Genomic DNA, 27876 nt, shown 5'->3' with positions numbered 1-27876 from the left:
AAATCATGTTACTGTGAGTTGTTTCCACAGCATTTTCATCATGAGTGTTCACAAAGACTTGGTTACAGCTCCCATGTTTGATTATTAAAAAATGAAGTGTCCCATAACACATACCTTTTCCTCCTGCTTGGTCTTTATTATATCATCGTTTTCAAATACTATTTTGACCCCTGAGATGTTTGTGGCCACTTTGACATCTGAGACTTCTGAGACTTCTGTGACTTCTGTGACGATTTTTATATCTTGAACATCTGTGACCCCATTGTCCAGAATATCGGTGACATCAGTGACATCTGTGACATCAGTGACATCTGTATATTCTGAGAAGTCTGCACTTTCCATGATGTTACAAGGGTATCTGTGTGTTTTCGGGTGCCTGGGCTGCAGTTCTCTGAAAGCAGTGATGTCCGTGATATCCATCGAGCCCGTGATGTCTGTGCTGTTTGTGAGTTCTGAGAGGCTTGAGACCTCTGAGACTTTGGTATTTTTCATTTTCTCCTGATTCAGGAGGGGGATGAGGTCTACCCACTGAGAAAATATGATATCCTGTTTATACACAGGAGCACAGAGCTGTAAGTAGTAGGAGCGGCCGTTGATCAGCTTCACCTTGAGACGCATGTTCTTAGCACAGTGCACAGAGAGAGTCACAAACTGCAGAGGGATAAACCTGAAGACAAAGGCAAAGGTAACATTAGCCAAAGACCTAGTTGCAGAGCTATGAAGACTTTTTGAGCTTGGAGAATGAGGCAGTCAATGGTCTTGAGTCCCAGATAGGTGTGGGTGGGAGCTCCTGACAGCCATCTCATCTTAATCATGTGTCTAAGATTCTGGTGATAATAAATGATAAGAATGTCATTTATTATAAAAAACTGTCCGTCCTAAATAAGCATGAAAGTGAGGTTTAGGGCTGATGAGACGGCTTATCCTGTGAAGGCACCTAGAGTCAACCTCAATTACCTGAGTTTAATTCCACATGGTAAAGAACATACTGAGTCTACAAACTTGTCTTTGGATACTGGACTCGTGGATGCACACACACAAACACATATGCACACGAAAATAAATTGTAATCAAAGTTGAGGCTTAGCTATCTAGAAATTCAAATAAGACTACATTGAGATTTTATGATCAGTTGGAATGGTTACTACCATGAAGAAAAGACAGATGCTGGCAATGCTGTGGGAAGGAAATATATACTATTGACGGAAGTGTAAGGTAGGGTATGGAAACCAGCGTGGAGACTCCTTAAAAAATTAAAACCTGTACTATCATATGACCCAGCAACACCTCTCCTGGGTATGTATATCTAAAGGAATTTATGTCAGCATACAAGAGGGTTACCTGCTTACCCATAGGAAGCAGGGCACTTGTCACAACAGGCAAGTTATGGAACCAGACCAGGGACTATGAACAGATGAACAGATAAAGAAACGGAGCTTATTCACCCATAAAGAATAATGAAATGTTTTTTTTTATTTTAATTTTTTTTTTTTTTTTTTTGGTTTTCGAGACAGGGTTTCTCTTTATAGCTCTGGCTGTCCTGGAGCTCACTTTGTAGACCAGGCTGGCCTCGAACTCAGAAATCCGCCTGCCTCTGCCTCCCGAGTGCTGGGATTAAAGGCGTGCGCCACCACGCCCGGCGCTATTTTAATTTTTTTAATGAAATGTTATCTGCAGGAAAAATATCTGAAACTAGAGATCATGTTAAGTAAAATAAGCCAGATTCAGAAAGATATAAATAAACATGTCTTCTCTCATGAGGAATCTGGATTTTTAAAATGAAGGTGGGAGATAAAGTGCTTGCTATGTAAGCCTGATAAGCTGACTTTGGAAGCTCCTGAACCAGCTGGTCTGGTGTACACAGCAGTGCACAGGAGAGACCCAGGCTCTGAGCAAGGGAGAGGCTTGATAACTGACACCTGCCGTTGTCCTCTGCCTTCCACATATACAGCATAACATCTCCCATATTGTTCTCTCTCTCCTCTCTCTCTCTCTCTCTCTCTCTCTCTCTCTCTCTCTCTCTCTCTCTCTCTCTCTCTCTCTCACACACACACACACACACACATGATTACACAAACATAAAAGACATGAAGGTATAGGGGGCTGGTGAGATGGCTCAGTGGGTAAGAGCACCCGACTGCTCTTCCGAAGGTCCAGAGTTCAAATCCCAGCAACCACATGGTGGCTCACAACCATCCGTAACGAGATCTGGCGCCCTCTTCTGGAGTGTCTGAAGACAGCTACAGTGTACTTACATATAATAAATAAATCTTTAAAAAAAAAAAAAAAAAAAAAGACATGAAGGTATAAAGGGACTATCTGAGATGAGGAGATGAGGAGGAGGCCTGATGGTGTGAAGTTGGGAAAAAAGGGTAATGAAGGATGAATATGGTCAAGGAAGTTGCACATATATGGAAATATACACATATGAAAATGTTATAATGAAACTCTATCTGTACAATAAACACTAGTGATAAAACTGTCAAAAAGTGAGGCTTAAATTAAGTTACTTGCTCAAGACTGTAGACCAAGTTAGTGGCTAAGATGAATCCAGGATTGGGCAGTGAGGCTGTTGTGGGGAGGACAAGCATGCGCTCTAGATGCAGTTTATCAAGTCTTCAGTGCTTATCACATTAGAGAGGATTTTTAAATTTAATTGTCATTTCAACTGCCTTTGTTTTTATTTACATAAATCTAAAATGTAAAGTAACTAAATTAGAAATGCATGTGTGAGCTACCTTCCTCTAACATTATAGAAACAAAAGTCTTACATTTAATAAAAAGATACAGAATGTATAAAAGCTCTAATCACACATAGACCACCAAGTATAAATAACGTAACGTGAGGTTTCCATATGAAGACACCCTATTCAGAAAGAAATCAATCTGAAGTAACCCAGTAACACACATATTGCAAAGGTACACAAAATGTTTATCATTTACCATTGTACATAGGTTAAAAATTATAAACATTAATATCAGCATCTTAATAAGAGACAATACAGTGACCAGTCTAAGTACACTTTACTTTTGGAGCATAAATAGCAGAGGTTAAAGAAATTAAATAATGTATGAGTGAGAAAACATACAATGTACCATAACGAGGAGTTAGAAAACTGAATATTGTGGAAAAGGTTTATTAATCTATACAGGTTGGTTTTTAATAAACTAGTAGCTACTTTTACAGTAACTTATCAACAATCTCACTGCAATAGCCTCTCCTCGCCAGTCAGAATTTGGAACAATACACCTTTCTCAAACTGTCATTTAGTGTTTTCCTTCCCCATCTTCAAATAACAAAAATATGTTCTGAATAGCAACTAGCCATTTATGGAAGCCAAGATACAGACAGTCATTACACAACAAGTTACAACTGAGTCACTCAGACAAACACTACCAACACTTGTGAAAAAACATGTTGGTTTTTAAAGTGGAAGAATTAAAGGAGCTATAATATTCTGTTCATGTTCTTCTGAAACCCAAATGGCAGAAAGCCTGCCAGATGCCATGTAACTAAAACATCACACAAGATCATGAAAAGACACACCTGTGCCATTTGAGAAAGCAATGCACCGCAAGAGCTGCTCTGGGACACTTGCCATCTTTCCTTTAGCCATATGGGACTATGGTGTGCTGGTAGAGATCACTATCTTCCTGTCCTTGTGACTCACCTGGTGAGCACCAGAGTCCCTGAAGAGGAAGACTTCAGAAGGGTTTTAAAGAGGGGATCTGGTTCTTTTCGAGCTTCTGGTGTCAGATGTGCCAACAGCATCATATTGGGGGTCTTGAAGATGGGATTGGAAGAACAGATGCCTACGGTCACCCAGTTTGCTCGGTTATGCAGGTAAATAGATTCACCTCTCCTATTGACCTGGATGTAGAGAACAGGAAAGGGGTTGCTATCTGACATGTATTTGGTAAAAGGTATAGATCTAGCACCTTTGCTTGCCAGAGCAGAAAACAAGAGGTAATGAGGCGTGGCACCTCCATCCTTGGCTTGTTCATGTTTTGGAGACAGCATAATGAATAACTACAGTCTCTGGTTTCTGTGGGGTCTATGAGAGAAGGCCAGGGCAAACAGCTGAAGTAACTACTAGTACTTTAGGATCCTATGGGGCATGCAGCTGCAGGATTGGCTTAGGTAGGGATGGAACTGGTGATGTGTTAGCACACATTTAAAAGTTTAAGTGAGCAAGTGCTCAGGGTGCTTTCTAGGATGCTTTTATTCCCTCACTTGAACCTCTAGAGTCAGGAATGTTGGTAGTTTGCTGCCAAATACAAATGAGGAAAAACTGGGGACTTTGGAGACTATGTCTGCAGTAATTTGGGACTGTGGCTAATCAGCTGACTACAAACTTCCCCCTCTCCATGTGGGGCCAGGGCTATGCAATTAGAGTGTGCAAGAGCTAATATGAACAAGGTATGGGAAGAAAGGTGAAAATCAAAGATTATTAGCAGGAAAAAGTAACTGAAAGCCAAAAAACATTACATTTTGGTATCACGTGTTCTAAGGCATAACCTTAAACATGTTCTAGAGCCTTCACTCCTCGCTGAGGGGTATGCAGGGCACAGAGTAGTCACACTAGTCCTCTGGTATCAGCCAGAGAACACATTTATGAAGCATGAGGTCTCCTTATCATTGACATGTCTGTCTCCCTCCTTGCCATACTCTGGGAGCAGGAAAGTGCGTTTGCTCTGTGCTTGCTCAGCACCACACACTGCCATGACACTTCTGTGAGGGACAGGCATGGTCTTTGCCTGAACAGTGTAGTGTTGAGTATTGGGAGTAAAGCCAGCAGAACGCCCAACTGCTCTGTGTCTTCATTCAGAATGCAGGTGCATTCTCACGAGAAAGTTTGTCTCTGAAACCATATGACATGTATTTCCCCTTCAGAACTAACATACCAGGTTTATTTTAATTCTTAGCTTTTCTTAGGTAGTTGTTTATTTACTTGGGCACCAGGGCTTCATACATGTTAGGTAAGGGCTCTTCTAATGAGCTCATCTCTAGCCTCAGGTGTTTTTCTTTAAAATATAGGACTAGGGGCTAGAGAGATAGCTCAGCTGTTAAGAGCACTTGCTGTTCTTACATAGGAATTGGGTTCAATTACTAACATCCACATGGTGTCTCACAACCTTCTATCTATAGGCACAACCATACATGCAGGCAAAACATAAAACAAATACATGCATTTTAAATGAAAAAAAATCTCTGAGAAAGAAATTATCTGAATACCTTATTGCCACAGTATGTTGTAAAAATCATTTTGTGTAACAATAAGATTATGTGAGAATGGCAATTCTAGTAGAGATAGGACAGAACTCCTGCCTGTGGGTTTGTTGAGAATATCTGAAGTGAATTTCCCTGCTTAAATTAAGTTACAAAACTGTTCCCTTTAGTTACACCGCACTGTCCCTCATCGCATTAAAAACAATCTCTTCTCAATCTTTCACTGTCTTTGAGAAAATGAAGTATAGCAGTTACTAGAACCTAATTGAGAGTGTGTTATTTACCTGAATAAAATTGCTCTCCAGTATAGGAGGAGATACATAAGGGGCATACTCTCCTCCATCCAATATGTTCTTAAGATGCCCGAGTTTGTAATAGTGTGGGATAAAGAGGGCTTCTTGCTTATTCATTGCCTTCTTGTTCCTGTTCTTCTTCATCATGCTGATAGGAGACATCAGAAAAGTGAGAGAATGGAGATAAATTAATGAACAAATGGAGGCAGTCAGTTACGCTGCCACTTTTAGTTACTAACTGAGCAAGTTTTTATCAAAATCTGTAACATGCATGACTCCATGGCAGGCATTGCAGGTACGTACAAATCAGCAGTTTATAACTTTAGGGGTTGACAGACAGCAAACAGAAAATTTGTCTGATAGCACTGACACCAGGCATAAAGAGTGACAGAGGTGGATGGCTGGAAATGCTTACTGGGGTGGGAAGGAAGGTGACACATGCCTTCTACCCCAAGCCATTATTTTTATCTTCCTAATCATGGAGGGATGTAAGGTTATCAAAACTGCATTAAAGGATACTCTACACCTCACACATGAAGTAAATGGTGAGCCATTTATCTAATCAATGACAATTCAATCCCCACAACTCAGGCTCTTCTGCTCTGAAGACAGCTTCAACAGAAAACAGTAATTCTGTGCCATTGATGTCACCTTTTGATTGTAATTGTAAAATGATTGTAAGAAGTGAAGAAACAGAACCGAGAGATTTATGTGTATATATGTTCAAAAGATTATTCTTTCTACTTAAATATGTATTTCTGTAAAGAATTTATGCAAATGGCCAAAAGCTAAAAGATATCAACAATCACTGGGCATTGAGGATATATAAGTCACAACTACAGTCATTCCTCAGAGACCCCCCTTTTTTCAGAGTCCACAAAAATGGTAAGTCCTACGAATATCTCAGTGTGCTTCCAGCCAGGGCTCTACCTCCCATAAATCCACAGCTGTGGACACAGCAAGATGTGCAATTCCAATTCTTAGCACAGTTTTTCTGCTAGACTTTCTACTGTTAGCAGTTCAATGGCTCCATTAGTAGTTTCTTAAGATATGTGATATCTTCATGGTGAAGATAAAATTAGTCTTCTTCCGGTCTGGGCCAGTGCCCTGAGCAGACCTTGGGCCAGAACTCTGCAGCCAGTCCCACAACACCCAGAAGAAGCTGCACTTACAGGTGCTCTAACACACCCAGGATCTAAGGATCACAGAGACAGCTTGACTCTGCGAAGTTCTGATATAACCAGCATCACAGGAAGGACAGGCTCCAGTCAGATATAGAGAGGGCAGGTAGCACTAATGATAATCAGATGGCAGGAGGAAAGCATAAGAACAGATGCAACAGAAACCAAGGTTACTTGGCATCATCAGAACCAAACTCTCCCACCATAGCAAGTCCTGGATACACCATCACACTGGAAAAGCAAGACTAGGATCTAAAATCTTTTCACACGATGATGATGTGCATTTGGACTTTAAGGTGCATCCTCACGAGGACTTTAAGGAGGACGTAAATACTCCCTTAAAGAAATACAGGAGAACACAGATAAAGAGCTAGAAGCCCCTAAAGAGGAAACACAAAAATCCCTTAAAGAATTACAGGAAAACACAATCAAACAGACAAAGGAAATGAACAAAACCATCCACGATCTAAAAATGGAAATAGAATCAAACAAACAAACAAAAAAAAAAAACATCACAAAGGGAGACAGCCCTGGAGCTAGGAAACCTAGGAAAAAGATCAGGAGTCATAGATGAAAGCATCATCAACAGAATACAAGAGATAGAAGAGATAATCTCAGGTGCAGAAGATACCATAGAAAACATGGACACAACAGTCAAAGAAAATGCAAAAAGCAAAAAGCTCCTAACCCAAAACATCCAGGAAATCCAGGATACAAAGAGAAGACCAAACCTAAGGATAATAGGTAGAGAAGAGAGCAAAGAGTCGCAGCTTAAAGGGCGGCCAGTCAATATCTTCAACAAAATAATAGAAGAAAACTTCCCTAACCTAAAGAAAGAGATGCCCATGAACATACAAGAAGCCTACAGAACTCCAAATAGACTGGACCAGAAAAGAAATTCCTTCTGCCACATAATAATCAAAATACCAAATGCACTAAACAAAGAAAGAATTTTAAAAGCAGTAAGGGAAAAAGGTCAAGTAACATATAAAGGCAGACCTATCAGAATTACACCAGACTTCTCATCAGAGACTATGAAAGCTAGAAGATCCTGGGCAGATCTCATATAGACCCCAAGAGAGCACAAATGCCAGCTGAGGCTACTATACCCAGAAAAACTCTCAATTACAATAAATTGAGAAACCAAGATATTCCATGGCAAAAACCAAATTTATACAATATCTTTCCATAAATCCTGTCTTAAAAAAGGATAATGTACTGGCTAGTTTTGTGTCAACTTGACACAGCTGGAGTTATCACAGAGAAAGGAGCTTCAGTTGAGGAAATGCCTCCACGAGATACAACTGTAAGGCGTTTTCTCAATTAGTGATCAAGGGGGAAAGGCCCCTTGTGGGTGGGACCATCTCTGGGCTGGTAGTCTTGGTTCTATAAGAGAGCAGGCTGAGCAAGCCAGGGGAAGCAAGCCCGTAAAGAACATCCCTCCATGGCCTCTGCATCAGCTCCTGCTCCCTGGCCTGCTTGAGTTCCAGTCCTGACTTCTTTCATTGATGAACAGCAATGTGGAAATGTAAGCTGAATAAACCCTTTCCTCCCCAACTGCTTCTTGGTCATGATGTTTGTGCAGGAATAGAAACCCTGACTAAGACAGATAATATATGGAAAACACCAATACAAGGAGGGAAACTACACCCTAGAAAAAGCAAGAAGTAATTTTTCAACAAACCCAAAAGAAGATAGACACACAAAGATACTTCCACCTCTAACAACAAAAAAAGACATAGACTAACAGACTGGATACATAAACAGGACCCAGCATTTTACTGCATACAGGAAACACACCTCAGTGAGAAAGACAGACACTATCTCAGAGTAAAAGGTTGGAAAACAATTTTCCAAGCAAATGGTCCTGAGAAACAAGCTGGAGTAGCCATTCTAATATCAAATAAAGTAAAATTTCACCCAAAAGTTATCAAAAACAATATAAGGAGGGACACTTCATACCAGTCAAAGGAAAAATCTACCAAGAAGAACTCTCAAATCTGAACATCTATGATCCAAATGCAAGGGCACCCACATTCATAAAAGAAACTTTACTAAAGCTCAAAGCACACATTACACCCCACACAATAATAGTGGGAGACTTCAACACTCTACTATCAGCAATGGACAGATCATAGAAATAAAACAGAGACAGTGAAACTAACAGAGGTTATGAACCAAATGGATCTAACAGATATTTATAGAACATTTTATCCTAAATCAAAAGAATATACCTTCTCAGCACCTCACGGTACCTTCTCCAAAATTGACCATATAATTTGTCACAAATCAGGCTTCAACAGATACAAGAAGATTGACATAACCCCATGCACCCTATCAGATCACCGTAGACTAAGTCTGATCTTAAATACCAACAAATACAATGGAAAGCACACATACACATGGAAGCTGAACAACTCTCTACTCGATAACTTGGTTGAGGAAGAAATAAAGAAATTAAAGGCTTTTTAGAATTTAATGAAAATGAAGACACATCATACCAAAACTTATGGGACACAATGAAAGCAGTGGTAAGAGGAAAACTCATAGTTCTAAGTGCCTCCAAAAAGAAACTGAAGAGAGCTTACACTAGCAGCTTGACAGCACACCTGAAAGCTCTAGAGCAAAAAGAAGCAAATACACCCAAGAGGAGTAGATGGCAGGAAATAATCAAACTCAGGGCTGAAATCAACCAAATAGAAACAAAAAGAACTATACTTAGCATCAACAGAAGCAGGGGCTGGTTGTTTGAGAAAATCAACAAGATAGAGAAATCAACCAATATTAACAAGAAGAACTATACAAAAAAAATCAACAGAAGCAGGGGTTGGTTCTTTGAGAAAATCAACAAGATAGAGAAACCCTTAACCAGACTAACCAGAGGGCACAGAGACAGTATCCAAATTAATAAAATCAGAAATGAAAAGGGAGACATAACAATGAACTATATCTGAAAATAATTATTCTGTTTGTCGAATATTAACAGTTGAAAATATTAAAATCAGGTTCTACAATATCACGGAAATATTGATAGTTTTCTCACTGTGCTTGAGATTAGTATTTTCTTAATGTTTAACTTCAAAGGATTTTTTTGCTATTTTGAAATGTTTAAAATATACTCACTTGCTATGCACACTCCAGTGAAGTCTGCTTGGCAGGCTGAGAGGCCTAGAAGCACTCACGAGGCAAAGAGTTTTAAGGAAACTCAACCTCCTGGAACCTTGGCATTCTCATAACCCGTATAATCCTACCCTATCCCCACGTTAGTCTGGTGTATGGATGCACGTGCTCTCTTTTAGTATTATTTTATTATAAGTGCCTTTAAAGATTGAATTCTGACATAACTAAGCCTTCGCCAGTGTTCCAACGTCCTTGAAAGAAAATCCTTGAAGCTGACAAACTTGGAATTCAGTAAGAAGGTTATCTATTCAGTAACATTCAAATTTACTTCTGGTAGAGCAGAGAGTAAATTCAAATTTACTCTCTGGTAGAGATGAAACTAATTAGGCATTACAAAGAACGGAGCTAGAATAGCTCAGGGCTAGTCTGCAGAGTGATTACTTAGGACAATAGCCAGTCTCACCCAAACAAGGGGATACATAATGGCCTAGCTAGTAGGTGGGTTTACCATGAAAGAGTTAGGGTATTTCCCACTGAGACAGGGATCTTCTCTACAGCCAGGTATAGCAGGCTACATTGCATATTAGAAGCAAGTTGGTGAATTCTTCTGACAAATGGAGATTCTCCACAGATACTTAAAAGAACAGACAAGTTACACTCATACAAGAGTTTATCAAGCCCTAGGAAATAGGGGGGTTGTGGTATTGCATTATTCATGAGAAGGTCTGCTAGAGCAGAACCTCCTGGTGCTAGCTTTCACAAGGCTCAAAGGAGTAGCACAAATTGTGACTAGGGTGTGAAATCCTTACCTGTCATTAGCTAACCCTAGGCAGGGCTGTTTTATCTTTACTGTAAATATTACCTGGTTCCTGTAAGTCCTTTTGAAGTCATTGCTTTGTTTTGTGTCATGTAACTTTGCCTGCTGTGACATCCTACCCCTTTGTTTTCTGTATTATATAAGACTTTGTTTTCTGTATTATATAAGACTGGTGTTCACTTTGTGACAATACAATCAGATTCTACACAATCTTTTGTGTCACTTCTGTTTGTCATTCACTGACTCCTTATCCACCAGCAACTAGAGACCCGTTCTATGCAGACAGGGACCAAAAAGGGTCTGCAGCACTTACTGATAAAATAATTTCTCTTCTAGAAGCACTGATAATCTTTTTTAAGTAAACTGATTGTTAGACAGTGTACACAGATACATAATGTGTTTTAAATACTCTCCCATTATGTCAGGTGGTACCATATAAGGGCTTTTGAATATATTTCTTAATGACTTATTTTTAATATTTCATGCTCTTTTACTATGTTTAATTCCCAGAGAATATTTTGTATGGTATGAAACCATTTAGTATTCAACATTAGATATAGGATCCTCAGTTATAGAGAGTATTAAATATTCATTAATGATATTTTTAGGGTATGAAAGGATATGAGTATAAAAGTTGAACAAATTTTTTTGTGTATTGATTCTAAAAATACTCAATATTATTAATATGTTTGATGTATACAATGTATTTAAATAATAAAAAATTTTAAGAAAAAAAAAAGGATAAACACAGTCAAGATGAGGCAGAGATGGAAGAGATTGAAAGAATGAAATAACCCAGAAGTTAACCACTGTGCCATGGACCCAACACATCAGTCCATAGCAGCTAACCTGCGAAAAATAATGAGACTCTCAAAAAAAAAGTGTATTCAGAAGAAAACTAAAACAAAATAAAAACAACAACAACAAAAACAAAGACAATCTCCACCATCACTTAAAATAGAGATGATAAGAAATAACTAAAAATTAGTTAGTGCTTTATAGGGTAAGTAATAGAGACTTTGCATGCTCCATCTCATTTAATTGAGACTACACTTATAGACCACACAGTTAAGGCTTAAAAAGGGAAAGTAACTTTGCCATCATCAGTTTGTACTTGGTAAGCTATGACTCAGACCCTTATATCCTGCCTAGGTGCTTTTGGCTGTTACTCAAAGTCAATTCTGTGCTTACATGCTTGAAAAGATAGATATGGGAGCTGTCAAGAATGAGAGAGCTTGGGATAGTAGGAAAAAAGGAAATAGGACCAGAGCAAATAAGACAGAAAATATCCTGTTTTCTTCCTGTTCCCTTTTCGTCTTAAACAATTTGGTCCTGATGTATTTGCAGGCAGCGAAGTAGGAGAAGGGGTGGGAATGCATCCCAAAGCCCGAGAAAGGAAGAGTAGTTCCAGGTCATTTGTCACCACCTACCAGCTCATGCTCTCAGTTCACATGTCTCTAATCTAGAAAAGTTAGTTAAGGGGCTGGTGAGTAAAGACACTTGCTGTCAGGCATGGCAGCCTGAGTTTTACCCTTAGCATCTATATGGTATAAGGAGAGAACCAACTTCTACTAGTAGTGTTCTGGCTTTCTGCACATAAATAAATAAAAGATTTTAAAGTTGATCATTGTGGAAAGTATGTTGGCACATGGAATCTTCAGAAGAAAGGGAGAGCTAGTGAAGTAGAGTAGGTGGGAGGGATGTGGGGAGAACAGGAGGAGGAAGAGGGCCATGTGACCATGCAACTCACGGTCTCATCCATGAGGGCCATCAGATCTTACCTCAGCTCAAGGCCAATGAAGTTTGTGACTCACTTCAGTTTGGGCTTCCTCCTTTTCATGATGTAGCTTTTGTGACAAATACAAATACAGAAAACAAGGGATTATACACTGGGCGCTAATGTCATTTCAATACATTCTGTTTCATAGGTTGAGGTCTAGAGTCTTGTAACTAAAACAGATGGGTTTTATGGTTTAGATGTTAAGTGTCCTTAATAGGATCATGTATTAGAGGCTTAAAGATTGCACCATGAAAGCTTTGATCAATGAGTTCATTCACCAGTGAATTTATAGATGGCATTTCTGTGAAGTGGTGACAACTTTTAGAAGTAGGGCCAACTAGATGGAATAGACCACAGGGGACACATTAGGGAGTGCTCTTGTCCTGGGGGTCTTTCTTGTTCTTTTTTCTAACTACCATGAGAGGTGAGCATCTTTGCCCCATTATCACTACCATGTCTGGGAGTTGTCAGAATGGGGTATTTGAATCCAGTTACTACTGCTGTTTCTCATCTACTGTGGTCTTCTTTGCATCTGTGTGCATATATGCATTATTTGCTTATGTATGTGTTCATGTGTTCATGCATACAAGAAGGTATGTACATATGACAGGGTTTCTCACTGAAGGTGGGGCTCACTGATTCAGCTACACTGTCTTGTCAGCAAGCCTTAGCACAGCGGTTTTCAACCTTCCTAATGGTGCGACCTTTTAATACAGTTCCTCATGTTGTGGTGACCTCCAGCCATATAATTATTTTGTTGCTACTTTGTAACTATAATTTTGCTACTGCTATGGATTATAATGTAAATATCTGGTATGCAGGCTATCTGATATGTGTCCACTCTCCAAAGGGGTCCTGACCCACAGGTTGAGAAACACTCCCTTAGGCTCCTCTCTTCCTGTCTCTGTCTCCCTGGTACTGGGATTACAGGTACATGCCACTATGCCTGGCTCTTTACATGTGTTCTGGGGCTCTGAACTCAGATCTTCATGCTTTGTGTGTGGCAAGTGCTTGACTGACTTAGCCCTCCTAGACATCTCATCATGGGATTATATGACTGGAATCCAAACTAATAATTGGTGTGACACTTCCTGTTTAGCCAAGGAAGGTACAAGGTGACAAGGCAAAGGAAGTAATACAGATTGTGCTAACTCGGTTGTACTTAGCGGCCATTAAAATTGTGTTCCTACGGCTACTTGAAGCTTTTTGTTGACACTTTCTGTTAAGATTAAGAAAGCCTAGTACAAAACTATCAGAATTATCAGAGACTTGGAAGGTCTCAGAGTAAGTGAGGTGGCTTAGCCACTAAAGATGTTGACCACCTGAGTTGATTCCTGGGATCCTCATGGTAGAAGAAGAAAATTGACACCCACAAGTTTTCTTCTTATCCCTGTATGTACACCATGGTGAGTGTATATACACACAACCTGCATTAAATAATAAAACATTTTAAATGTGAAGATGATAGCACAGAAGAGCAATGAATAAATACTGGGTGCGGAAATTCAAAGTAAGTATTGGACTGCATAAGTACTATTTTTTCCTTTTCTTTTTCTTTTTCCTTTTCTTTTTGTGGCTTATAGTATTTTACAATATCTTAGACTTTAAATGCAGCACTCAACTCTTGCTTATTTAGAGTTGGATGAGAATACACATCTATGAAATAAAATCATCCCAAGAAAGTGAAAACATCACTTGTTAGAGGTATGTCTTATATTTGTATTTACTTACTTATCAATAGATTACATTGCCACTAGGACCAGGAATGTCCTTCCCCAGTGCAGTCACTGTGGCCTCTATGATCCCCTTAGTTTAAGGAGAAAGGCTCTATTGATGGCTCAATGGATGTGTGGTTGCTTACAATCTTTAGCACCTGGGCAAAAAGCTGGCCATAACATGGGGTTATATTGTTATAACCCCAGTGTTGGGAGTCAAAGACAGGAAGATTTCCAGAGATTGCTGGCTAGCTAGCTTAGCTAAAATGGCAAGCTTCTGGTTCAGTGAGAAATCCTGTCTTAAAGGGACAAGGTAGAGAGAGATGTAGAGGAAGACACCTGACTTCTTCTCTAACATCTGCATGCACATACATATACTTAGACACCCATAAATCCACATGCTTATCACACAGACACATGTACACACACACACACACACACACACACACACACGTAAAATTGAAAATCAATTTTAAAGCAACCCTACTTGATAGATGATATCCCAGAGGAACAGGCTTATCTAGGAATTCAGGACACAGAGAGGGGACAGAGGAAAGAGAACTGGGAGGCAGCCATAAATGAGTCTTGCCTCTTCAAAAAACCAAAGTGAGGTCAGCAATAGAGCAGCAAATGCCAGCCTCATTTACCATCTTTGAAATCAAGCTTTTTTTTTTCTTGGTTATTGTTGTTTGTTAAATTTTCACAAATCAATGCCTTTTTCTTTATTATTGTTACATGAATATGAAATATAAATAGATGAATAAATATGTTGCAAAGTCTGTGTAAATGTTGCTTGTATGCACATACTTTTAGGGCTGAGCACATGATATTGGATAACCAGTTAGGAAGCTCATCCCCTGGGAAGGCTATCCTCCCTCTCTCAGTAGTCATTAATGTAGCTCTTCGTCTTGGGGTGGGGCTCCATGAAATTTCCCACAAACAGATCGGCATGTCAACTAGTATTGCCATTGTTCTGCTCTTGTTTAGAAAGAGCTATGTTGTTGAGAGTTCATGGGTGTAGTTTTCTTGTCATATCCAGAAGATACAGTCTCAAAGCAGATTGCATGGTCTTTGGCTACTCCCTCTTGCAAGATGTTCCCTGAACATTAGGTGTAAAGATTGTTTTGTAGATGCATCGACTGAGGTGGGAATGGGTACCCTATGGCCGGGTGTTTTCTCCACTTAGACTAGTTGTGGTTTTCTGTAATGGTCTGCATGTGCTAAAAAGGAATTTCTTGGATGTGGGCTGAGAGGTACACTGATCTGTGGTGATAAGGATAAGGACTTAAATGCAGTTAATACATACTCATTTAGGAAAGAGGTAGTAGTGTAGGTTCTTCTTGCAGATCCATGACTTCACTAATCATGAATAGTTTGATACATTTGCAATCCTAGCTGATTTCCTTCCTATTGACCAGGCCTTAAGTTCCAGTTAGACATTTGTTGATTACTGCTAAGATATTAGTGCCACTATTGTACCTTTAGGATATCTTACCATGCTAGTCATTGTGGTTCATAGACATCACTGATGGTAATACTATTGATTGTTATCCTCCCTTGAAAGCTTGCATATATAGCACCTTCTGCCACTAGGAAAGCTAGTCTTCAGGGCAGGGTTTGGGTTAGGTCCAGTTGGAGTCTTCTGAGTCCTGTATCCAACGTGCTTGGTATATTCAGCAACAGGGGCTTACCTTCAACTTCTGAGAGACAACCAAGGACAATAGCAATAGTCTATTATTTTAGGAGAATCTTGGACTCCCCAGACCAACAACTGGTACAGAGGTTATCATACCCAGTACTGGGGGTTTTGTTAGTTTTTGCATCTTCTTGGGGAGCATCCTATGTGGCATGACTCCATTTAAAACACAGACATATACACAAACACACACACACACACACACACTAAAACGCACACATGCATTGCATTTTTTTTTTTAGGAAAATATGATTCTCTATGTTTTTTCTCAAACATCCCTAATATTATTTTTTAATACCATTAAAAATAGATTTTATGTATATGAGTGTTTTGCCTACACATATGTATATACACCATGTGCATGCCTTATGCCTATAAAGGTCAGAAGAGGGCATTGGATACCCTGGAGTTGTGAGCCACAACACCAATCAAACCCAGGCAACCAAACCCAGGTCCCATGCAAGAGCAACAAGAGCTCTTAACTACAGAGCCATTTCTCTAGCTAGAATTTTGACTAGTTTTATTGTGGGCTGTTATTTGATACTATCTGCAACCTGTATTCTACAACCTCTTCAATAAGACTAATGGGATGACAAAGGAATGGCCTCTGAAGACAGTTTGGCCTCCCTCCCCAATACTAGTGCACACTATTTACGAGGGACACTCTCAGTACTTGGAGATGCAGTAAGATTTTGGCCTCCAGTTTTACAAATAGGTCTTTACTTAGTTACAAATGGTAATAAAATTTTCTCCATAACATTAAGTATTGAAAAGTAGTAGTTAGCAATCACAGTGCAGAGCTATTTGGAGCATCATAATCTCATGTAAGATATGCCCAACGTAATGACCCCTAGAAATAGAGGACTGAGAAGTGATTTTCCCTTAAAGACAATCAGATGGTTTAGGGTTCTACTCCTATACATTTCCTATACTCTATTATGCTTCCTTGTGGTGGGGTTACCTTGCAAGAGAAACCTGGCCTCTTAGCCATAGCCTTTGCCAAGTATTCATTTTGGTGGTTTGAAACAACTTTTTGTTTTGCCATTAGATTGGTGTAATCCTAGCACTACTGAGAAGGGTGCAGAGGGAACATGAGCACATGGCCAGCCTGGGCTACTGTAAGACTTTGTTACAAAATAACCAAAAAATTTCCAGAATATTTCTAAATTGTATGGAATTCAATGCTAATGATGGTTTTATTTTCATAATAGTTTTATCTCTAGATAACTTTGTTATCATTTTTGAGGGATGATTTCCACATTGATAATCTCCTGAATTCAAGGTTTCCTTAACGTTCCTGAGGTTGGGATTGCAGACACATCCCTGTGCACTGCTTGTATTAGTTTTAAGAATGGCTGATTTAAAGGTTACAAATGCAATGACTTTTAGTATATTACAGTTTGTCACAATTACTATAATTTAATTTAGAAAAATGTCATCATTATTTATGGTATCATTAGTATGGTATTATTTATTATTTTTAGTAAATATAAGTGAAATATGAATCATGCCTCTATGTCTGTGGTATATCATCTGTGGTCACTGCTTGCCAAAGGGTTGGGGTGACCACAGTCTTTCTGTTGACAGTCTGGGACAGAGAGTTTTGACCAGTAAAATCTGCAACATTATTCATGATCATGGGCTACTCATTTATAGATTTCAAAAGCATTTTAAACAATAAAATAAACCTAGTTAAATAAATTATTTGCTAGAGTTCAAAAGTATCATTTTATTGACATTATAGTTGTGGAAATCTAGAATATAAAACAAAAATAAACATTAACATTAGAGTTTAAGCATGTTAACCACTGGTTAATGTATATAATTCTAATACCCTTGTGCTAAGTAATGTGTAATTAAAACAGAGCAGGTGACTAGAGGTCACTGTGAATGCTTCATGGATGTACAGACTCATCTGTTCTAATTTTCTCTTCTTTTTTTTTTTTTTTTTGTTTTTTTGTTTTTTTTTTTGTTTTTTTTTTTTTTGTTTTTCGAGACAGGGTTTCTCTGTATAGCCCTGGCTGTCCTGGAACTCACTTTGTAGACCAGGCTGGCCTCGAACTCAGAAATCCGCCTGCCTCTGCCTCCCGAGTGCTGGGATTAAAGGCGTGCGCCACCACGCCCGGCCTAATTTTCTCTTCTAGAGTTGTGTATATTATGTGTGGAGGTGCATTCCTGTAACACAGCTCTTGGAAGGTAGAGAATCAGGAAGAAAATGTCCTCAACCACATAACAAGTTTGAAGTCAGCCTGGGCTATATGAACTGTCTCAAAAAACTCCAGCCAAATCCAAGACACAGAGTTTTCTCAATTATAGTTTGTATTTTCCTAACAATTTATGAATTTTGCTAGGCTTTCCTACTTCCCTGAGCACTGCATTAAGCAGGCAGAAGCATAGCAGTACTTAGTACATAGCTGCAGTCCAGGCCTTCTGCAGCACTGCAGCACTGCACAGTTCCTAATTCCTCTGGCACTAGCAAGTCCTCTCCAGACTTTGCCCTTTCTCTTACCCAGTGACTCCCTCTCACATGTCTGTTTCCAGTTCCAGTTGAATGGAGACCCATCCCATCAGCAGCTCTGTTTATCAGACTGTTTTTTTCTACAAAACTGCACTGTAATTTTCAGAGAGGTTCCATATTATATCCAATTACAGGCCAGAAACCACTGCCAGTCATGTAAGTGGGACAAGAAGTTCACAGGATGACAGTTGTGTGTTAGCACCAGCCAGGATGGCCTCAGCTTTGTCATACAGGTACTTGCTGTCAGGGATGACCGAGGCCCAGGACGATGAAGGACAGAATGAACAGAGGTATCCCTGTGCTGTGCTGGTGTTGTTTCCCTAGGAGAAAATGTACTTGTCTGGATCTTTTAGAAGTGTGGCAGCTTGAGTGTTAATGAAACAGCAGAAAGGAAGAGGGTGAGAGGCCTAGGAAGTGTTTTGGTTGAGTTTTCTAACTAATACAAGAAGATGCCCAAACATGTTTAATGTTGTCTATAAATACTGTCTACTTACCATTCTCAATCAGTCTTTTCCCTCTATTATTTAAAAATAATTTTCAAACATAGCAAAGTTGAAAGAACTCTATAGACCTGAGACTCATATTCTCCTGTGGTCTTTTTCTTTTCCTGTGCTATTACTTTTATTTAATTACATATTAGCTCTTAAATAGCCTTTGCCTGTCACTCATTAAGATTCTTCTTGATAGAATGAAGACCAAAGTGTGGACACTGTGCCCCTTCTTAGAATTGGGAACAAAACACCCAGGGAAGGAGTTACAGAGACAAAGTTCGTAGCTGTGATGAAAGGATGGACCATTTAGAGACTGCCGTATCCAGGGATCCATCCCATAATCAGTTTCTAAACGCTGACACCATTGCATACACTAGCAAGATTTTGCTGAAAGGACCCAAATATAGCTGTCTCTTGTGAGACGATGCTGGGGCCTAGCAAACACAGGAGTGGATGTTCACAGTCAGCTATTGGATGTATCACAGGGCTCCCAATGGAGAAGCTAGAGAAAGTACCCAAGGAGCTAAAGGGATCTGCAACCCTATTGTTGGAACAACATGATGTACTAACCAGAACCCCGGAGCTCTTGTCTCTAGCTGCATATGTATTGAAAGATGGCCTAGTAGGCCATCATTGGAAAGAGAGGCCCATTGGACTTGCAAACTTTATATGCCCCAATATAGGGGAATGCCAGGGCCAAAAGAATGGGAATGGGTGGGTAGGGAAGTGGGGGGCGCTATGGGGGACTTTTGGGATAGCATTGGAAATGTAACTGAGGAAAATATGTAATAAAAATATTAAAAATTAAAAAAAAAAGATTCTTCTTGATGATACCAGATGGCCTTGAACTCTTGACCCTCCCACTCCTGCTTTCTGAGTAGCCAGGACTATATATGTGCATCAGCAAACTCAGCCTCTGCCATTTTTAATGCAGTACAAGATATATTTTAAAGCCAGGTCTATCATGGTTGTAGTTTGCAATTTCAGTTGCAGCTCTGAGAAATTATGACTGTGGTGGCCTCCTCTCCTTTTCTTGACGGTGCTCCCCATCTCAGCTTTGCAGCTTTGAACACTGGACTCTGTATTAGGGTCTCCTCTCCCACTTGAATAATTACAAGTGAGTCTGCTAATGAACTCAATTCTATTCTATTCTTTTTTCAGTCACCAACAGAACAAAATTGGAATAGTGATATAAAAACTCTAAAAGCAACACAGAAAGCTTGCTTTCATTTCAAATATAAACTATCAATGAAGGGTATGTGTGTTTTTGTGTATACAAGTGCATGTGCAAGTATGTACACTGTGTGTGTGTGTGTGTGTGTGTGTGTGTGTGAGAGAGAGAGAGAGAGAAGGCTAGAGGACAATTTTGGCTGTTGTTCTTTAGATGCCATCCATCTTTTGGTCAGGTACAAGGTCTCTCATTGGCACAGAACTTGCCAAGCAGGCAAGGTTGCTGGCCAGTGAACCCTTGGGTTCTGCTCATCTCCATCTTCCCAGTGTTAGGGTTATAAACAGGCGCTGTTGCATCCAACTTTAGATGTAGGTTCTAGGGATTGAACTCAGGACCCACTGTATCCACTGAACTATCTCCACAGGCCCAGTGAGATTACTTTTAAGTAAAAGAAGTTCGGTCACCAACTAGTCTCTAAGCCTCTAACTCTTCTAGTTGAGGTACAAAGATATGAAACCAGGGGAAAAGAGGAAGAGGGAAAGAAAGACACTCTAGCCACAGATAACCAGTACTAATCAAGCTATCCATTTCCCTGTTCTTCAGGTTCATATTCAGGTTTCTTGTAACGGACCCAAACTTACATAGAATCTGCTGAAATAGATCTCTGGAAACCTCCTGGATGTCAAACAGGAGAATTGTTTCCAAATAGCACGTTTCTGCTTCTTTCACATTTCTTTAGCAGAGGTGTTTCTGTGTGCTGGACAGGCAACTAAGTCCCTGGTGAAGGGCAGCCTGGCATTGTTTCACTGCTCCTGCATCACAATGTGCTGATATAGCTCTGAAGTAAGAAGAGCACTGGGCAGGAGCAGCTGAAAGACCAAACAGCCCCTGAGATGGCTGCTGCCAGCATTCCTGAGAAGCTCAGACAGGGGCAGCTGGAAGTTCTGAGGCTCTATGAAGTAATGGGGCTTTTTTTTTTTTTTTTTTTTTTTTTTTTTAAAGTGAAAAGCTATCCTGATGATGGTGTGGCTGAAAAAGATATAATAAAAACTGAAAATACATTAATCATTCAGTTGTTAATGTATCATTCAGCTGCCCTATATCCTGGTTTTTGGAGACTTCCAAAGCATTTTGAGCCATTTGAAGAAAAAAACCTTCAAGTTGTGCAAGGTGGTTCACACCTGAAATTCCAGTACTTATGAGGCAGAGGCAGGAGGATTTCAATGAATTTGAAATAAGCCTAGGATACACAGTAAGTTTGAGGTCAGCCTGTAAGTTCCTATCAAAAACAAAACAAACACAAACAACTGTTTCCCATCCCCACCAAAGCAAAACCAAGAAACAAAACCAAAAATTTCAAAGATTCCAACAAAGATAACATTCCTACAGGCCAACAGTGTTTGGAAACAACTGAGGGCCTGGTGTCTGGCCGGATTCTTTTACCTTTTTATCTTCATCTGCTGTATTTGGGACACATGCTAAATGGGCACTCAGTAAGTTGTTGGATGAATGAATAACATAAACATATGCCATCCCTCTCTGCCCTTGCTCTCTGTGCTTAGATTTTCTGCATCCCATCATACTTTAATGTTTTGCTCATGTGCTGGAGATACACACCCGTGTTGGTACTTTCTTGCTACAAGTGAGGATGAAGGACACAAAGGGATGCTGGCTGAAGAGAGAGGCTGCTACCTTGGTGAATTCACTTCACTCAGGTCCCTAACTTCTAGATTCAAGTGCTTGGCTTGGACAGGGTTCAAAGAGTATTTTGGCTCCTCAGAATAAACACAAAGTGTCTGATTCTATAATGAGAATAGTAACTGGCTGTGGAGACTAGGTGTAGATGTGTTGACAATACATAGGAAAGGCATCAGGATACTTTTACAGAAGCAGAGCTTAGGGTCATACTTAGCTAGAATGTGTGCACAGGCTCTGGGGACAGGGGTTGCATCTAACTGGTTGTTTTCAGGAAAAAAGAAACTGTATATAGGCCCAAGCAGGTGCCTTGGGTGCTCTGTTGCATTTTTTTTTTTATTTCAAGTGCCATTTTCATATGGATAGATTTATTTTTCAATAGGATCTTGCTATGGACTTCAGGTTAGCCTCAAACTTTTAGCAATGTGTTGCTTCAGCCTCCAGAGTTTTGGGATTACAGGAATGTACTACCATGCCTGGCTCTAATGGACAATTTCTCATCTGTTCATAGCTCTAGCACACTGTTCATCCCTCACACAGCATGTTGATTTCATGATCACTACTTGCCCATGATCCTGTTCACGAAACATTTTTGGATAAATATGATTTCCTCGTTGTTGATGGCATTAATTCTGAAGCAGCTGGGTGAAATCCTTTGGTATTACTTTCATATTTTTTGACATTACTGATATACACTTAAAACATATCAAGAGAGAAATATAAATTAATGACATGATTTCAATATTTACCTTTAGATTTACCACCAACATGCACAAAAGATATTTATGACTTGGTATAAGCCTGGATTTGAAGTACCTGGTCAAAGATGCATGACATGTTGGTTCTCTGTCTGCCTTTATATGACAGGCTTCTGCATGAAGTCCTCTCAACAGTGTTGTAAGCTTGAAGTATTAAAATTTCTTCCTATGTTGACCCTGACTTCTTGGTGAAGCTATACAACGTCAGTTCTGTTGATCAGTTCATTGTTGAGCTCCTGCTGCTGAAGGCACCAACCTATGCTGGGCTAACAAGATGAGCAGAATCTGCCCTAGGAGAACTTGTCATCAAAAGTGGCCCATGACCAGACTGATTCAGTGTGATACAGCTATCAAAGGATGCGTGAAGGACATTGGGAACATGATTGAGGGGCACTCTGTTCTACGTGAGGCTTCAGGGATATTCCCTTGGAAGATGTAATGCTTAAGCTAAAGCTTGCTTATTTCATTTTGCTTTTCTCTGCTCTGTCTGTCTTTCATGTTGTGCCTTGTGCATGGCAGACAAGTGCTCTACCACTGAGCCACACTTTTAAATCCCCCTGAGAAATATTGAAAGATTAATAATCAGTCGGGACAAAGGCAGGAGGCATCGAGTGACAGGATTTGAGGGTGCAGCTGCTTGCTTGGGGAAGTGTTGTGGAGAACTTCAAATGCTCTAACTTGGTTGTGGAATCATCAGCTGTAGAGGTTTTCCAGATTTACAATATGGTTTGGTCACTCCAATAGCAATGTAAAGAAAAGATTTGAGGAGAGCAACTCTGCAGGCTGAGACCAATGAAGGGGTAGAGGGAAAGAAAAGGAGGGGGATAATTTGGGAACTTTGAGTAGAGACAGAATTTGGTGACTCACTGAATACGTGGGAGCTGAGAAAGATGCAAGATGACAAAAGTTTTGGCTCTGCGTACTGGGTTCATGCTGGTGCCCTTGACTAGGGAACAAAATATGAGCAGAGGAACAGGTGTGCGAGACAGAATGCACTGTTTGCAGGAACCTTTGTTTAGTATGATGATGCCTTGCATTCAGTTGGTGTTGACTGACTTCTTTCTTAAACCGTCAGGATCTTCGGGTGCTGTTGGTGATAGATGCTGTAGGCTGGAGATGAACTGAGTACTAAACCCCAAACAAAGCCTTCACACTGTGGAGGCAGGCAGTCAGCTCCACGTGCTGCTTGCTGGTCCAAAGTTCAGAATATACCCCCATCCCTCTTGCACGGAGGCTTTCCTTCCTGAAGTTCCCGTCCTTTGTCCTTTCCGCTCTGAAATCCCTCCCTCTGCACTTCTCACTTGGGGCTTATTTTCATTTCTCAGGAATCAGCTCAGATGTCACCTGTTGTAGGTGAACGAGGTGCTGTGTCTCCAAATCTTCCATGGTGACTGCCCTGTGGTATGCTGGAGCTCTCTGAGAAGTGCATTATTTTCTTCATCCCGCTGGCTTTGTTAGACTCCATGAGAGGTTGCATTAGACCAGAGGGAACTTGGGAATGAGTAGGAGAGAGGACTTGTGATCCTTCCTGTTGCCTTGTTTTTGTCAGCGTTACCTTGACAACAGCAACGGCCTGCACTATATTTTAGTATTTCGTTTTGTTCTAACTCCTTGCGTTGTCCAAACCTGAAGCTTTGCTGGATTCTCTCCCTGGATATTGAGTTCCAAAGAGTCTGAGGTGCTAGGTCAGATCTCTCTAAATCTCCCTTGAAGTTCTCTCTCCCCAGCCCTAGTTTTTGTACTTGTTTCCTCTCATTGCTACTTCTAGTATCTTCTCTTTTGTGCTTTCACCAACATTTTGTTTTTCCCTCAACTACTGTCTCCCTGTGGGATTACCAAGTGTGATTTCTGCCTTTCATAAAATGTTTGCATCTTGACTGTACTTGAGAGCCTGACTTACTCATTCTTTTAATGAACCATGCATTGGCTATAATATACATACGTACATACATACATACATACATACATTCCCTTTCTCATACTTTGTCATTGGTTACAAGGAAGGCCTTATTAATCCTCATTCCCTTGGTGCCTACCATGGAGCCTAGCATCTTGTATGAACTTAGTTAATGTTTCTTAAATGAACTGGATTATTGTAAAAGACTAAATACACGAGGCAGGTATTGTGCATACATGTGCACTAGCTCAGAAGCAGAAGCAGGAGAATTATTGCAAACCTGCGATTAGTCTGGTCTAATATTAAGTTCCCACCCAGCCAAGACTACATAAAATTTTTTTTTTAAATAGACAAAACAAAGACAAAGGAGAACAAATAAAAAAGGCCAGAATTGAGAAAGTTTTTCATTTTTAAGTTTTATGCTAATTTATGTGTGGACTCTGTAGAATGTAATTCTTTCAAGAGAGTCAAGCACAGTACTTACTGATAAGCATGTCAGAATACAATATATTATTTAGTTCTAGAACAATCATAAGTGGAGTAACAGGGCACAGTCTGCTGCTTTGATTCTGTAAGGTCATACACTACTTTCTATATAACTGAGGGCGAGATGCTTACCTTGGTAGAGTTTCTTGAAGATCACACTTGGTAATGGTTAGAGCTGCAAAGCTTTGTTTGTTAGCCAAGAATTTAAAAAATGTAAATCATTCAAAGAATCTACTCACAACATCACTTAACAGTATTCACTTGGAAATGACTGTTTATGCTCTCTGTTTCACTGTGTGATATGGTTCACAATATGAGAGCGCAGAGCTCCGGTTAACTTCTGTACAGCAATAACAATCTGAAAGTACCATTTAGCCTTTTAAATTTACTAAGACAAACAAACTTGAATATAGTGTGTATGCTTAATTCTTAGCTTTGCTCATTTAATGTGAGTAGATTAAATGGCACTGATCAATAGATGAAACAGTAAAGTAGAATCATTTCACCGTCTATAACTTTCAAAGTTCCCTGTAGCCACTTCAAATGTCTTTTTTTCCCCCCATTTTCTAATTCTGAAAGAAAAATGTCTTTTCTTTTCCAGGTTTCTTGGGCTACTGGGGTCATTAGACTCAGATCTTCTTTCACTGTCTTCCTCATATAGAAATCTGTTAACTTTTAATGTGCCCACAGCTGCTGTTTCTCCCTACTCAAACCCTGCTTTCACACCGCCATCAGTTTGAAGTAGCATGTTTTCTCACACCAAAGCATTTATTTTCAATTTGTAATTTTTAATGAGTTTCATTGTCACTATTTTAATTCTACTCTTACAGTTCATAAATGACAACCTAATTAACGTTTTTTTATTTCATTCATGTTCTTGGGACTTCATTCTTATTTCTTTTGCGCCTGTCAGTTGGTTCCCTTTCCTTGATAGATGCTCCTGTCCCTGTCTTCTACAAGTATTTTTCATTCCAGTCTTCCTCCCATACCCTGAGGCCCTGTCCACTTGGCTTATTGTTAATTCACCTTCTTGGGGGAATTATATGAATGCACTCCTGAGCTGTCCATTTCCAGCCAGGACATTTTTGAACTAACCAGAACTTCTAAATAGTTTTCTACAAAATGAAACTTTTCTGATTTTTCTCATTAGTTGTCTTCCCATTGTTCTCTCCAGCAGTGAGCTCACCTGTGCCTCTTCCTTATCAGCCACTCTAGCCAGCACAACCTCATTTTTCTCCCAATTGGTGTCTTCTACTTCCTTCTAGTTTAACTGGATCTTCTTGAAGCTTCCAGAACACTGGTCCTAAATGTGCAGCTCTGCTCATACATCCTTGATTAAGGGTCTCAGTTTTTGTCCCTAGAATAAATCCAAATGCCTTCACTTGGCAGTCAAGAACTTTACAGTCTGAGTCTTAAAGATGTTACCCCCACCCCCACTCCGGTGAGGTCTCATATCAACCTGTTTCCATAGTTCAGTGGACTCTGGGGCCATGGCTGCAAGTTTGAACCTTGTTGTTTTTCTGTGCTAGCTATGTGACTATGAACACATTTCTGCCCTGGTTTATTTATCTGTAGTAGTTTACTGTGAGAGTAAGGAGGAAGTGTGTTGAACTATACCTGGCATACAGTAAGTGCTTATGGACTGTTTCACTGTACACATTTACTAAGGCTAAACGTGTGGACCTCCATATGCCATAAATTCTATGGACTGCAGGCTATGAGTGAGCTCTGGAGCTATTTAACCCTTTAGGTCTGTATGATGGCATTTGTCACAGTTAGCAGACTCTTGCATGCATTATGAAAGATACAAATATAGTTCCTTGAACAGCTTTTGTTTATTCCCTGATGGAGTACAGCTACAGCTGCTTCATTTTGTTTCTGGGAGTATTGGTAGCATGGTATACTTTGTACCCACACACATAGTAGGTGCTTCTTTCTTTCTTTCTTTTTTTTTTAAAGATTTATTTATTTATTATATGTGAGTACACTGTAGCTGTCTTAAGACACACCAGAAGAGGGCGTCAGATCTCGTTACGGATGGTTGTGAGCCACCATGTGGTTGCTGGGATTTGAACTCCGGACCTTTGGAAGAGCAGTCGGGTCCTCTTACCCACTGAGCCATCTCACCAGCCCTAGGTGCTTATTTCTTAAATGAACATAAAGAACTATGTGTTTTCATCAGCTCTAGTAACTCATCTTTTCTTCAGCTGTAAACACAGAAGAAAAACAATAGAACATTTAACTTTAACCCTGATAATAGCAAATGTCATTAAAAGTACAAGGTCTTCCTTGCCTTTGATATTGTGATCTGTTACTTTGTTTTTTAGTCTGATTTACTAAGCATACTCTACAGAAAATAGTGTCTTTCTGTTAACATGGTTTGAAAAATATTTCCAAGTTTTTATCAAAAGAGATATCTCAAAGTGTACTTTCAAAGGGCAACACAAAACCTCCACATTTCTATTTTTTTCAAACAGTATTTAATAAATTTCTAATGCCAGCTGTGGTGGCACGCCCCTTCAATTTCATCACGTGGATGGTGGAGGCAGGTGAATCTTGTTCCAGGGCAACCAGGGAGAATCTGCCTGAAGAAACCAAACCAAACCAAACCAAACCAAACCAAACCAAACCAAACCAAACCAAACCAAACCAAACCAGGCACTCATCTGACATTATCTAATCTATAACTTATTGTTTCCTTTACTTCAAAGAACTATTCATGTCCAAAGTTGATAACTAAGAGAAGAATTTTTCCTAAACAATAAATCATCTTTCCTCTAGCTGTGCTTACTCTTTATCCAGCCATCACCAGTAAAACCAGAAGATGGGCAGTTCTCTTACTTACTAACAGACTCCAATACTTTTTTTTCCCTAAAGACCTAAGATACAATGTTGTATCAGACCATAATTTCAATCTGTCATACTGTGAAACCTTGTTAGAGTATTTTAAGCATTCTCTTACCTAGGCAGACTCTGTCAGGATGGAGCAACAATCTTCTCTTTCTAAATAACAAGGCCGCACAATACA

At 39.7% G+C, this 27876-nt stretch overlaps 1 protein-coding gene across 14 annotated transcripts in view; it reads right to left on the bottom strand.

Annotated features, from left to right (window-relative positions):
- Positions 1–20938, bottom strand: part of Garin2 (golgi associated RAB2 interactor family member 2) — a 39797-nt gene extending 18859 nt beyond the window's left edge. For 5 of the 14 annotated variants that reach the window (XR_002379408.3, XR_002379409.3, XM_085830145.1 and 2 more), the window contains exons 1-7: positions 20654–20937; positions 15632–15836; positions 13744–13848; positions 12423–12488; positions 5515–5671; positions 3672–3871; positions 115–667 (exon numbers count right to left, since the gene is read on the bottom strand). Coding sequence is in view for 12 of the 14 variants with exons in the window: in XM_085830145.1 (XP_085686271.1) it covers positions 115–667; positions 3672–3871; positions 5515–5670 (909 nt within the window). In the remaining 2 variants the exon portion in view is untranslated. Of the gene's footprint in view, positions 1–114; positions 668–3671; positions 3872–5514; positions 5672–12422; positions 12489–13743; positions 13849–15631; positions 15837–20653 lie in introns of those variants that run through there. The other 9 variants (XM_021179763.3, XM_085830144.1, XM_021179768.3 and 6 more) reach the window with 5 other exon arrangements.
- Positions 20939–27876: the final 6938 nt, after the last annotated feature.

Source organism: Mus caroli, unplaced genomic scaffold (assembly GCF_978045245.1).
Source record: "Mus caroli unplaced genomic scaffold, Mus_caroli_1 scaffold_14, whole genome shotgun sequence".
NCBI classification, from domain to species: Eukaryota; Metazoa; Chordata; class Mammalia; order Rodentia; family Muridae; genus Mus; species Mus caroli.
Note: the sequence above shows the minus strand (reverse complement) of the source record. Positions and strands in the feature narration are given on the sequence as shown.